At 41.5% G+C, this 14006-nt stretch overlaps 1 protein-coding gene across 6 annotated transcripts in view; it reads left to right on the forward strand.

The window, feature by feature from the left end:
• The window catches only part of FBLN2 (fibulin 2), a 220999-nt gene that overhangs the window by 151244 nt on the left and 55749 nt on the right, over positions 1-14006 (forward strand). For all 6 annotated transcript variants that reach the window (XM_068253138.1, XM_068253141.1, XM_068253142.1 and 3 more), the window contains one exon: positions 13815-13920. In XM_068253138.1, coding sequence (XP_068109239.1) covers positions 13815-13920 — 106 coding nt within the window. The remainder of the gene's footprint in view (positions 1-13814; positions 13921-14006) is intronic.

The following is a 14006-nucleotide window of genomic DNA, read 5'->3' on the forward strand; positions in this document are numbered from 1 at the left end:
AACTGACTGCACTCAGACCAAAGGGGGCTGAATAATTTCGCACACCCCACTTTGCAGTTATTTACTTGTAAAAAAATGTTTGGAATCATGTATGATTTTCATTCCACTTCTCACATGTACACCACTTTGTATTGGTTTTTAACGTGGAATTCCAATAAAATTGATGCATGTTTGTAGCAGTAATGTGACAAAATGTGGAAAACTTCAAGGGGGCTGAATACTTTTGCAAGCCACTGTAGTTCAAGTTAAGGCTTGAAGTGGCAGACCAAGACAAATCTCGGATAGACAGAAGAGACGACTGTTGAGAACAGTCAGAGTCAACCCACAGACCACCACCAAAGACCTACAACATCATCTAGCTACAGATGGAGTCACTGTGCATCGTTCAACCATTCGGCACACTTTACACAATGAGATGCTGTATGCAAGACTGATGCAGAGGAAGCCTTTTCTCCGCTCACAGCACAAACAGAGCCGCTTGAGGTATGCTAAAGCACATTTGGACAAGCAAGCTTCATTTTGGAATAAGGTGCTGTGGACTGAATTGAGTTATTTGGGCATAACAAGGGGCGTTATGCATGGAGGAAAAATAACAGCATTCCAAGAAAAACACCTTCTACCTACAGTAAAATATGGTGGTGGTTCCATCATGCTGTGGGGCTGTGTGGCCAGTGCAAGGACTGGGAATCTTGTCAAAGTTGACGGGCACATGGATTCCACTCAGTATCAGCAGATTCTGGAGACTAATGTCCAGGAGTCAGTGACAAAGCTGAAGCTGCACCGGAGCTGGATCTTTCAACAAGACAACAACTCTAAACACTGTTTAAAAACCACTAAGGCATTCATGCAGAGGAACAAGTACAACATCCTGGAATGGCCATCTCAGTCACCTGACCTGAATATAATTGAAAATCTGTGGTGTGAGTTAAAGAGAGCTGTCCATGCTCGGAAGCAATCAAACCTGAATGAACTAGAGATGTTTCGTAAAGAGGAATGGCCCAAAATACCTTCAACCAGAATCCAGACTCTCATTGGAACCTACAGGAAGCGTTTAGAGGCTGTCATTTCTGCAAAAGGAGGATCTACTAAATATCGATTTCATTTATTTTTTGTGGTTCCCAAGTTTATGCACATGCCTAATTTTGTTTCAACAATTATTGCACACTTTCTGTAAATCCAATAAACTTCATTTCACTTCTCAAATATCATTGTGTGTGTCTCCTATATGATATATTTAACTGACATTTTTTTTTTATCGTAGCAACCCAAGATTTATACAGGAATATCATGACGATTAACAAGGTTGCCCAAACTTTCGCATCCCACTGTACCTCTTGCTTCAGGTTCCCTTTAATCACTTAGCCGCACATGTGAATGCCACTGTATAACTCACCAAATACCTTAGTAAACAAATAAATGACACAGACAGCAGGAAGCCAGTTAACAGGCCATGGTCTGACTTTTATTGAGGGGTTTTAAGCAGAACATTACATTTAAACTGAACCATATAGCACTTTTAACCTCAGTTAAATTTTAACTACTTATTTTAAACCAAATGTCCAGTTCAACCTGTAGTGAAGTTACAGTCTGTAAATCTGGGCAACCTACCACACACCAAGTCCACAAAATTCCACTTAGTCCTCAAGAGTTAAAAAGACCACATTGACAAGGTTCAAAAATATCACCTAGAAGCAAACTCATTAGAAAAAGTTGATTGCATATGGGCCCACGGCCCTTACTCAGTTCAATTTTTCTCCTAGGAGAAAAATTTTCGTCCTCATGGGCCATATGCAATTCACTTTTTCACCTGAGTTATCTTCTAGGACAGTGATCCCCAACCCTGTCCTCAAGGCCCACCAACAGTGCATGTTTTGTAGAAATCCACAGAGGCTGTTAATCAGCTATGCTGAGACAGTAATTACCTCACCTGTGAATGTTTTTGGTTTTCTGCAAAACCTGCACTGTTGGTGGGCCTTGAGGACAGGGTTGGGGAACTCTGGAGATATTTTTTATCTTCTCTTTAAACTAAATTTTCAGCTTTTTAAAATTGAAAAACTACTGAAAAGTTGTTGAAAAAGTGCTATCAAATTTCTTGCTTGCTGGTGGCCTAAAAGGCATTTTATGGCAAGTTGTGAAAATATCAACTTGGAGAAAACTTAGGAGTAAAAGTGAATTGCATATGGGGCCTCTGTCTAAAAAGTGTCTTTCAGCACTCCAAAAGGTTGTTGAAAAAGTACTGTCAAAATTATTCTGAGCATTTTCTTGCTTGCTGGTGACTTAAAAGTCATTGGGCCTGATTCACAAAGCGGTGCTAACAGTTAGCACACTAGTGAAAAGCCCTTTATCACACCTAAACTCTGTTTAGGCATGATAAGTTTAGGTGTGATAAGTTTAAGCACCAACTGCGTTAGCACCGCAGTGCACAGCTGATCAAAAGTTTTGCGCTAGCAAAGTCGGGTGCACTTTGCATAGAGTTTAATGGCGCTGCTTTGCGTGCGGGACTTTGCGTGCGATCAGGGGCGTAGCAATAGGGGGTGCAGGGGTAGCGACCGCATCGGGGCCCTTGGGCCAGAGGGGCCCCGAAGGTCAATCCCTCAACTACAGTATTAGCTCTCTATTGGTCCTGTGCTCATAATAATCACTTCTATAGATACATTGAATAGTGGCAATCACTAACAAACTGTTCCCCATCCCCTTCTTGCATCTCTGACACTGTAGTTGCCATTGGCAGGTTTTGGTGCGCCGTATCAATTGTTATGTATACAGTGCTTGGGGGGCCCCATGTAAAACTTGCATCGGGGCCCACAGCTCCTTAGCTACACCACTGCGTGCGATCTAAACTTATCTAAACTTATCATGCCTAAACTTATCATGCCTAAACTTATCATGCCTAAACTGAGTTTAGGCATGATAAAAATGGTTATCACGCCTAAAGTCTTTAACTGGGTTATCACCGCTTTGTGAATCGAGCCCATTGTATTGATAAGGTGTAAAAATTATGCATGTTATCCATCCTTTTGTGAATATGCTCCATCAAGAAATGGACATAGGCAGTGGTGTAGCAATAGGGGGTGCAGAGGTAGCGACCGCATCGGGGCCTTTGGGCCAGAGGGGCCCACTAGGGCCCTCCTTCATCCATCTTGTTTGCTTTTAATTGCTGCTATGCTGGTAATGAACGCCTCTATGGGCTTGATTCACAAAACGGTACAAACTGTAAGCACGGCTGTTAGCACGACTTTTCGCTCCTCTTAGCGTGTTTTCTTGTGAAAAAGCGTGTTTCGCGCGAAAACCGGTTATTGTGAGCAAAAATTTGCTATTCTAGCTGCCTGGTCATCTATGTACCTGCCATTAGCATTGTGCAGTAATCGTCTGCTTGGTCAGACGTTTGTTTCTGTTTTGTTCCTTGCTCCTGCCATGTAGTGCCAACAGAATTTACAGGTCCTTCTCAAAAAATTTGCATATTGTGATCAAGTTCATTATTTTCTGTAATGTACTGATAAACATTAGACTTTCATATATTTTAGATTCATTACACACAACTGAAGTAGTTCAAGCCTTTTATTGTTTTAATATTGATGATTTTGGCATACAGCTCATGAAAACCCAAAATTCCTATCACAATATGCTCATTTTTTTAGAAGGACCTGTATAGAAAGGGCTTTCACAGTGGCCTGACGAAGGGCATTGTATGCTCGAAACGAGCGTGTCGTTGCCAAAAATTCTTTGCTGAACGCATTAAGCCTATTCTACTATTGATTGTCATATTCCTGTCTTGGATGATTGTTTATGCAAATAAGGAGCTCCCTACAGAGACTCTTTTTTAAGAATTAACTTTGTATTTGTGTCAATAAAGATTTTTGTGCTACAAGACCTTGCAAGACTTTGTATTTTCCGCTTATACTACAGTCCTCTCTTGAAAAGTAATCAGAAGCCAAAACGCTTCTGTTTTGCCAATGAAACACTGCTGATAACAGGACAGGATGGAAACATTTAAATACAATTATTTGTTTTCTTTTGCAGACAGATAAAGCAATTTTTACATACATTATCATGTCTGCTGTTTAGAGTTTAGTCTTCAAAATTCAGTCTTTCAAATGAAAATAAGAATATGAGACTGCAGTAAATTTCTATATACTATTATTACTACATTTAAAAGTATTTCATAAGTTTATTTTCATTTCAGGTCTACCTTAAAACAAACCTTAAGTGAAAAGATTTTTCCGAGAAGGTTCTGAGATGAAAAACTAACTATAATAAATATCTTGCCTATATATCTTATCTAAAATTTAGATTGTTTACACATTAAATCTAGCTGCAAACAGCTTCAACAGTATATGATTATTTCTTCCTGTGATACAATGAGAGCAGCCATATTCTGCTTGTCATCATTATGCAGGCAAGCTTCTCTGCATCTCCATCCCTCAGCCTGTGAAAAGTCCACTCCTCTCTCCTACCCTCTCCGCCCCTTTGCCTCTGAAATCTCTGTCTGGTAATGACTCCTACTCCTACTTTGTGAAAAACCTCATCCTCCCCAGACTGAGCTCCCATGAGCACTTGCTACATGGGATTCAGAATGCCTAAGCGCTGTAGGAGCTGTGTGCGAGGCGTGTTTAGTTTATAAGGAATTAGGGTATTTAAACCAAAAAAAAAAGGTTGAATGAGTACAATAGTTGTAGAATTGTGGAACAAGACCCCTGTAGGTAGTGAGAGGAGTGCTCAGAAAGGGTATTCAGTGGTCAGGTGCAGAGACATAACAATAGCTCCTGCAAGGGATGCAGGCGCAGGGGGGGCACATGGAGGGTGAAATCTGGTTGGGGGTTCGCCTATGCCCAGCTATCTATACTGGGGGCACTTATGCCTGGATACCTATACTGGCGGCATATATGCCTGGCTACCTATACTAGGGCACTTATAGCTGGCTGACCTATACTGGGGAAACCTATGCCTGGCTACCTATACTGGGGCACCTATGCCTGGCTATCTACTGTATACCGGGGGCACCTATAGCTGGCTGACCTATACTGGGAGCACGTATGCCTGGCTATGTATACGGGGGGCACCTATAGCTGGCTACCTATACTGTAAGTGTGTTTTTTTCAGTTTTTTGGGGTGTGATCCCTCTGTTTGCAGTAGGTGCAGCTATGTAGGTGTTTGCTCTGTCTGTTTGCAGTAGGTGTAGCTCTGTGGTGACTGGATATGGTTCTGTGTGGACAAGAGATGTAGATGGTATATTAGCTGACTATTAGCCAGCTTTGCCTGAGGAAAGGAGCAGGAGCTCCTGCACACGTTGTAATCATTTTTCATTATACAGTGGACACTGGAGCCGCTACTGCCTAGGGATCCCATCCGATCGCTATGGGCAGCAGTCATTACAGGTGTTCATGAATCTTAGCGCCAAGTATAGGTGAAAGAAGAGTTTTATTAGTCTGGTAAGGATTAAAACAAATACAAAAAAAGAAAAAAAAACACTTTATTTTTTAATGGGCTCACTGCCCCTTTACAAAAAATTGTCACCTAACGTTATGTGAATGATTGCCATACACTCCAGGCAGCTAATATACTATCTGCGCTTATCTGATCTCTGCAGTCAAGCAGAGCAGAAGGGCTCCTTTGGCACAACTCCAGCTGCCTTCGAGCACTGCTGCTCATCCGTCTGCTTGTGACCCTGCTCATCACAGTGCTGCTACACAGCTACAGGTTGCATAATTGCAGAGGACACGACTGAGCATCATCCACTGCCGCTAGGGTGGAGCCGATGACCATCTGTGCTATTCCTGGTTCCCAGCAAGTGGGAAGCATACTTTTGGCTGTGCCTGTTCAGGTCTGCCAGCCTCTACACAAGGTGAGATCTTTCCACCAACCATTGGCCACATTGTACTGCTGGTCCTCTGAGTGAGCTCTCTGTTTTGCATTTGTCCACACAGAACCAGAATTAATACAACATGGAAGCATATTTATCTCATCATGTCATGTGTCACATCAGGTACTATTTAAAAATGATTTATTTGACATCAGATCATCAACAAGCTCCTATACAAACTATTACTTTTGTGTAATTATGCATTGCTAACATCTTTCACAGTGCTCTCAGTCTAATCCGTACCATAATCAGCCACCGAACTATGTTTCTACTGTAGTGCTTTTGGGGGTACCAATGAAACTATTGGTATGTTTTTGGATGTGTAAGAAAGCCGGAGTACCCAGAGGAAATCTACTCAAACAAGTAAACAGACATGCAAATGCATGTGTATATTTCACAATGCAAATAACAGCACTTAAAGAGGTATGTAACCCAGCATTTCCTCTTTGCTCTAAAAGATTATTTACAGCATATAATATACTACCACATTTTTTTTGTAGCAGAACAGCATTCAAACAGTTAATCACAGGACGTTCTTTTTCAATAGAAAGCTCCCTGCAGTGAGATCTAATCTGAATAGGTGATAACATCTTGTGTTTACTTAATTGTAGGAAGAGAGGAATGTAAATATTCCCTGGCAGCACTGAAACACCTTCTAATGTGTTCAGAACAGAGACAGCAGCTCACAAATCATTACTGGGTATATTAAAATATAAATACACCAATTATGAATAAAATGCATTGTTAAGAAAAAATAGCATCTTTCAGAGCAAATAAACAGTACTTTGGGAACTTGTAATTTCTGAATGAATAATAATACTTGTGCACAAAAGCAAATATGGTAACTCTATGTGTGATAAAAGTAGGAAAACATATTTTTATTGAATATTATGTCAGATTTTAATACTGCCTTATCTTATACTGTTAGAGACACTGACGCACTTATTATAGGCGGTGGGTCTTTGTTTACTTGGGGTTTATAAAACATGCACATGCAATATAATAAACCAATATTAACTTCACACCAAACGCTTGGTCACATGACTCAAGCAGCCACCATAGGTTACCGCTATATTTGACACCAAGTGCTTGGTCACATGACTTAAGCAACCACCATAAGTGAACCTCTTCCTATTTTTGGATGTACCTCGTATGTCCAGATCTAGACCTCTCTGTGTCTGTATGCAGAATGCCCCCGTTCGCGCTCCAGTCCCAACATGTGCATTTGTGCGTGCACTCTCGTGCACTCTTCTGATAGTGAATGATTGCTGCTCCCAGCAATCATTCACATAACGTTAGGAGACATTTTTTTGTAAAGAGGCAGTGAGCCCATTAAAAAATAAGGTGTTTTTTTTTTCTTTTTTGTATTTGTTTTAATCCTTACCAGACTAATAAAACCCTTGTTTCACCTATACTTGGCGCTAAGATTCATGAACACCTGTAATGACTGCCGCCCATAGCGATCGGATGGGATCCCTAGGCAGTGGCAGCTCCAGGAAAAAATTTTGGGGGGTGCTCTGCAGGTGCTGGATAATTTTGCAGGGGGGCTAAGTATTGGGGGCGTGACCAAAAACAGGGCGTGACCAACAAAATAGGGCGTGGCCATCAAAATAGGGGCGTGGTAAAATGCTGGAGTATATTCCAGTGCTGATATGGTAGGATATAAGAGTATCTCCTGCTCGGGGGCGGGGCTCTCCCCCCTCTTCTGTCTCCTAGCGGCGATCGTCGCTCGGAAGACTGTTAGACGGCACAATCGCAGTCTATTTACGTGTACAGACCTGCGATCGGCAGCAGCGCTGTACTGGGGACAGCCGCGTGACACGGCTTTCCTCTCCTAAGGCTGGGGAGTGATCGGCTGTCATAGGCTGAAGCCTATGACAGCTGATCACCCTGATTGTCTGGCAGGGGGAGGGAGCAGGGGATTCAAAATAAAAAAAAAAGCAATTTTTATTAAAAAATAAATAGCATAAATATTTATAAAAAAAAATAAACAACTGTGGAGTGATCAGACAGCTCTGTTGGTGGGGGGAAAGGGGGGGGGGGGGGGAATCACTTGTGTGCTGTGTTGCATTGCCCTGCAGCTTGGCCTTAAAGCTGCAGTGGCCAATTAAAAAAACAGCCTGGTCTTTAGGGGGGTTTAGCACTGTGGTCCTGAAGTGGTTAAAGGGAACCTAAACTGAGAAGGAGATGGATTTTTCCTTTTAAAATAATACCAGTTGCCTGTCTCTCCTGCTGATCCTGTGTCTCTAATACTTTTAGCCACAGCCCCTCAACAAGCATGCAGATCAGGTGCTCTGACTGAAGTCAGACTGGATTAGCTGCATGCTTGTTTCAGGTGTGTGATTCAGCCACTACTGCAGCCAGAGATCAGCAGGACTGCCAGGCAACTGGTATTCTTTAAAAGGAAACATCCATATCCCTTATCCCTCCCAGTTAAGGTTCACTTTAAGGGGTTAAAACCCCCGGAATGTGAAGAGGTTAACCATAACATTCACCATCACCATGTTCAACACTTGAGTGGGAGATATTAAACAAACTTGTCCCCCACTTAAGCATGATACTTTACCCCCAATAAGCATGCTTAAAAAACACCAGTAAAAAATAAATGAATAATAACATTAATAACACTAAAAAATAAATAAATAATATTAATGGAATTCCAAAAATGGAAGGGTGGAGCTGTAAAAAGTTCAGAATTTGTGTAGATATGAGAGTGATAACTAAAACTAATTGTGATCGGAAGAGCACATCTGGAGAGGTAAAACTGGATTACCCAATCACAGGTAACTACCACTTTTCAGCTACCACAATAGCTCCCCCCTCCTGCATTATCTCCTAGCAACAGCATCCTCTTGGAAGATGTGGAGAATCTTCTACCTGAAATGCAAAAAAGGAACAGCCAGAAAACAGCACACAACCTCATCACACTAAACAATTTAGGTCCACAGCCTCCCCATGCATGCTGCAACCCTATGTCAGACTGCAGTCCTTCTGTGCAGATAGTGTCTTGGCCCAGTTTTGAACTGAGGACCCAGCAATACAAACTTAGTGCTATCCAATGAGTTCTGCCTACACAGGAAGAGGAGAATATTTGTGCCTGGTGTTATGCCCTAAGTCTTGTACAAACACTGAAAATCCTTCCTTGAGACCCAGACTTGTGTTCTCAGGAATGATTCCCAGCAGTCACACGATACTTAGAATCAACGTCCAGCAAAATTACCGTCCATCAAGTTTCAGACCGTAATGGGAAACTGCGGCAGGAGGCGAACGAATACGAGAGCATCATTATTCAGAATATTCCAAATAAACTAAGAAACCAGAACCCCAGACCCTCCACTGTAAATACCTCCCAGCCCCTCGTTATAATGTTATAAGTGTCTGCTATGTTTATTGTGACAGGGATTGCAGATTCAGCTGTACCATATACAACTGGCAGCCAGCTGCTGAGCCGCACATAGTAGTCGCACACCATTGTAGCACAGCTCCGAGCAATGAGGACAGTCAGTGGCCAGCCAGTGATAAAAAAGGAAAACATTGAAGCCAGGCTAATTAATAAAAATCATGTGTGATTCAATGAACCACAATATAAGGTGCCCAATAATGGTACAATTTTCTTAGACAATAACTTTTCTGATCCATTATAAGCAATCGAGAGAAAAAGGTCAGAAATCATTGTTTGCAGTTGAAAATGCAGTTAAAACAAAACCAGTCAGCTGAGATAGTCCAGAGGTGCTGCCTCTGCCTGTGAAGCACGAGGTCATGCTTTTGACTCCCAGATCAGGAAAAAAAAAGAGAAATTATAACCAGTCTAAACATTTCAGAAGAGATCACTACACTGGACCAATTGACCACTGGCAGGGAAACCAATCAGTTGTTGATCAGCTACATCAACACCCCCTTCTTTCAACCAGTTTGATCACTATTATTGGATGAGATGATCAAACATCTATAAAAATTGCACCATTAATGGGTACCTTTAGTTTCAAAGACGGGTGGATAGGGATGAGCAAAAGTATAAAATATGTCTTGGTTTCCAAATAAAGGTTTTTTTTTTGTTTTGTTTTTTTTTGGTTTTGTTTTTTTGCTTGGTTGGTGACCTATTTGTAGACTTAAGGTACCCAAAAGCGGTAAACTTTTTTCATCAGATGCTATCTTTCGACTGAGTTTTTCAATCCAAAGTAATCAAGAGACAAGAGGTAATTATCGATTGTTCCCATAAAGAGGTCGATTAGAGCTTCTCCTCTCTTCCAATTCAATCCAACATTGAAATCAATTAAGTTTTCTGATCCAGTTGATCATAGAAGCCTTTTACATCGATTTTCACCCCACATTGAGCAGTTTTCTGTACAATTTGATCTGAATTAAAAATTCTTATTAAAAATTTGTACCGTTAATGGTCACCTTTGAGGTGCCCATACATCAGCCAATCAGACAGATCTCTCTCTGATCAAATCTGATCAGTGAGTGAACTGTTGCTTTCCCACACACCGCATACCAATTTCCGACAGATTTTAGAAAATCAGCATAGTGCCACCGCCTGCTTGACCGTTGCCCCAAGTATAAAAATGTCCCCTCCCTCAATGCCTGCTCTCCCCTCGGCTGGCGTGATTCCTGGTCTCCATCGTCACCAACGCGTCCCCCGTCACTGCAAGTACCTGTACTACGTGGCACCAGTCACGTGTGTCACATCACACATGCGCCAGTGTCACTTTTGTACAGGCACTTGCGGTGACAGCAGACACTAGAGGAGGCCAGGAGCCGTGGTAGTGGACAGGTAAGACATTTACACTAACCAGGGAGGTGGGGGACACTTCACACTTGGGGAACACCGGCTGGGGGTTTGTTGGTTATGTCAGTTGTCGTAATATGTAACCCTGTTACCCCACTCCCGATCAAGCACTTGCAACTGAGATTTTCTAGCTTGTCCAATCGATCCATTCAATCAACTTCGGTCCGAAAACAATGGAAAAATCAGTTGTGCAGACATGTTGCAGCACTTATTTTCCCTCAACTCAATAAATTTATTAAATCGGAAGGTCATTTTCCTGCAGCCCATGCGAGCATGGAATCGCCAATGGATACAGTTTCCTTATAGAACACAGATTGCGGGTATACTTGCCTTTGGTCCACAGCTGACGTGATTTTTGGCTGTGAAACACGTGTCGGGCAGTCTTTTTATGTGAATTGGAACTCTGAACTTGTACCCATACAACTTGTCTGCAACTTTTGAAGACATTGTGAAACTTCATATTAAAACCCCATTTCTTGAGACTTCATCCTGCAAAATTGCCTGGTGTGTGTCCAAACTTTAAGTGCCCTCCTTTTAGTCGATTACTGTTTTATTGTTCTGTGGTACCGCAGGAAGAACTGAAGCATGCCGGAGACCAGCACGGACACGGAGCAGCGGTGACCGGGGGTAGTCACGCCGGCGGAGCAGGTAATGTATTGCCGCTCTATTGCGTCGGTCGTCGGGCACTCGAACGCCGATAGCGAAGCGCTCCGTACCCGTGGGCGATCGACAGTAATTTTCCGCACAGAGCGATCGACGGGATCGGACGAAATGGATCGAAATTCGGCGTGTAGCGCGAATGATTGGCAGCAGATTCAATCTTAGTGATCGAATCTGCTGTCGAAACGGCGGCAAATCGGGCCAGTGTATGGCCAGCTTTACTCTCTAGTGACTCTGTACCTTTGCCTATCTGATCTTATTGCCGACTCTGCCTGATTATCGTTACCTCTCTCTGCTCAGTGATTCTGTACTTTAGCCAATCTGATATTGCTGCCGACTTCTGCCTGTTAACCGTTACTTCTCTGCCTTCCGATTTTGTACTGTATCTGCCTGTCTGTTACCGACTCGATTAGTCTGACCTCTCTACACACCAGTGAGCCTTTGTCACTGGTGAGGTGTTCGCTGTGCTGACAGTGCCCACCAGCTCCTCTGGTGAGGTATAGTCAAATCTGTCAGTACTTACTGTTTGCACCAATCACTACACTCAGTACAATAAAGTGTGACAAAGGTCTCGATATTCTCTGTGTTGCTATATTTGCATTATCGGTGATTCTGCAGATCACCATATAATCAGATATAGTATCTGCATTATTTAGTGATACTGCAGATCACCAAATACTCAGAACTTTGTACTTGCTGACAGTCACCTATCGTGACACTGAGACTGTTGATTGACATCTAATTAATCCTATGACTAAATTAAGCATTGCTGGCTGGGAGGTGTCCTTAATTTCTTTGAGTCGGAACAAGCGAACTCAATAACATAAGTGCTTCTAATCTTATTGTAACTTACCTGAGATTCCGCCGTAAAAGACTTTACTTTCATATTTCTTTTTTTTTTTAGTTGCTCTAGATATTTAGTTTGATGTGCTGTTAAGGCTATTTAGGCGGCTCTAGTAAGAGCTTACCTTTCCTTTTACTCCCCATCTATAGAGCTCAGTAGGTTCGTAAAATGTAAAACGATCTATGGCAAATTGATGCTCTTAAATTCATATATGTTCATATCGATGTTATGCTGTATTTTACTTTAAGTGAAGAGACTATGGCCCATATGCAATTAACTTTTTCACGTGACTTATCTCCTAGGAGATAATTGTCATCTTCTCTTTAACCCATTCAGGTTCCGTCGTTTTCACGTGAGAAATGTTCACTTCCCATTCATTAGCCTATAACTTTATCACTACTTATCACAATGCACTGATCTATATCTTGTTTTTTCCGCCACCAATTAGGCTTTCTTTGGGGGGTACATTTTGCTAAGAGCCACTTTACTGTAAATGCATTTTAACAGGAAGAATAAGAAAAAAATGGAAAAATTCATTATTTCTCAGTTTTCAGCCATTATAGTTTTAAAATAATACATGCCTCCATAATTAAAACTCACGTATTGTATATGCCCATATGTCCCGGTTATTACACCGTTAAAATTATGTCCCTATCACAATGTATGGCGACAATATTTTATTTGGAAATAAAGGTGCATTTTTTCCATTTTGCATCTATCACTATTTACAAGTTTAAAATAAAAAAAATATAGAAATATTTCATCTTTACATTGATATTTAAAAAGTTTAGACCCTTAGGTAAATATTTACATGTTTTTTTTTTTTTTTATTGTAATGGTTTTTTTTTTTTTATACTAAAAATTTTATTAGGGTACTTTTGGGAGGGTGGGAGGTAAACAATAGATTTATAATGTAAATGTGTGTTAATTCTGTTTTTTTTTTTTTTCAGATGTAGTATTACTTTTTGGCCACAAGATGGCGGCCATGAGTTTGTTTACATGACGTCACTCTAAGCGTAGCACGCGCTTAGAGTGACACATCGGGAAGGGAACGGCCAGAAAAGGCGCAGCTTCCGAGAGAAGCTGTCGCTTTTTCAGCGGGGGAGAGGAATCAATGATCGAGCTCCGTAGCCCGATACATTGATTCCTTGGCTACCGAATCCGCGGCCGGGAGTGCGCGTGCACGCGCACGATCGGCCGCGGGGGCGCGCGGTAGCGCGCATGGTTCCTGGACGTAAAAACTACGTCCAGGAACCAAAATAGGTTAAACTAACTTTTCAACATTTTACAATTAAAAAAAAAGTATCCAAAAATCAGTGAAAAAGTACTATCAATATTATTTTGAGTATTTTCTTGCTTGCTGGTGGCTGAATGTGCATTTTATGACATGTTGTAAAAATATCACCTAGGAGAAAACTCAGGAGAAAAAGTTATCTTTTAAAAATTCAGTAAAACTGATTTTGAGAAAAAAAGTCGTACGGAGGTTAGGTATTACCATCAATTTTCTTTTGAGTTTGAGAGTATTTAATCAACTAAAACTTTGTGTTTGAAGGCATGTAGGAGGACACATTGGAGAACATTGGAGAACATGTTGTGCTGGAAGAAAATGACCTTAAATGATGTTCTGATCAAGGCATTTTCTGTTTTTCTGCTATGCGTAGGGTCATCAAAAGATCTGATTGAGACGTGCTGTGCAGCTGGTCAGCAATGGTCTATCGACCATGGAGAATGTGAGAACATGCCCCTGGATGCCTCAGAGGATTGCCGGTATATACCTTTTTTTACTTTCTTATCCTTACGTAAAATTTCCCAACATGCCTCAATTTTGTTTTGAGAAACTTTGTTAATGTTAG

The sequence above is a fragment of the Hyperolius riggenbachi genome, chromosome 9 (assembly GCF_040937935.1).
Source record: "Hyperolius riggenbachi isolate aHypRig1 chromosome 9, aHypRig1.pri, whole genome shotgun sequence".
NCBI classification, from domain to species: Eukaryota; Metazoa; Chordata; class Amphibia; order Anura; family Hyperoliidae; genus Hyperolius; species Hyperolius riggenbachi.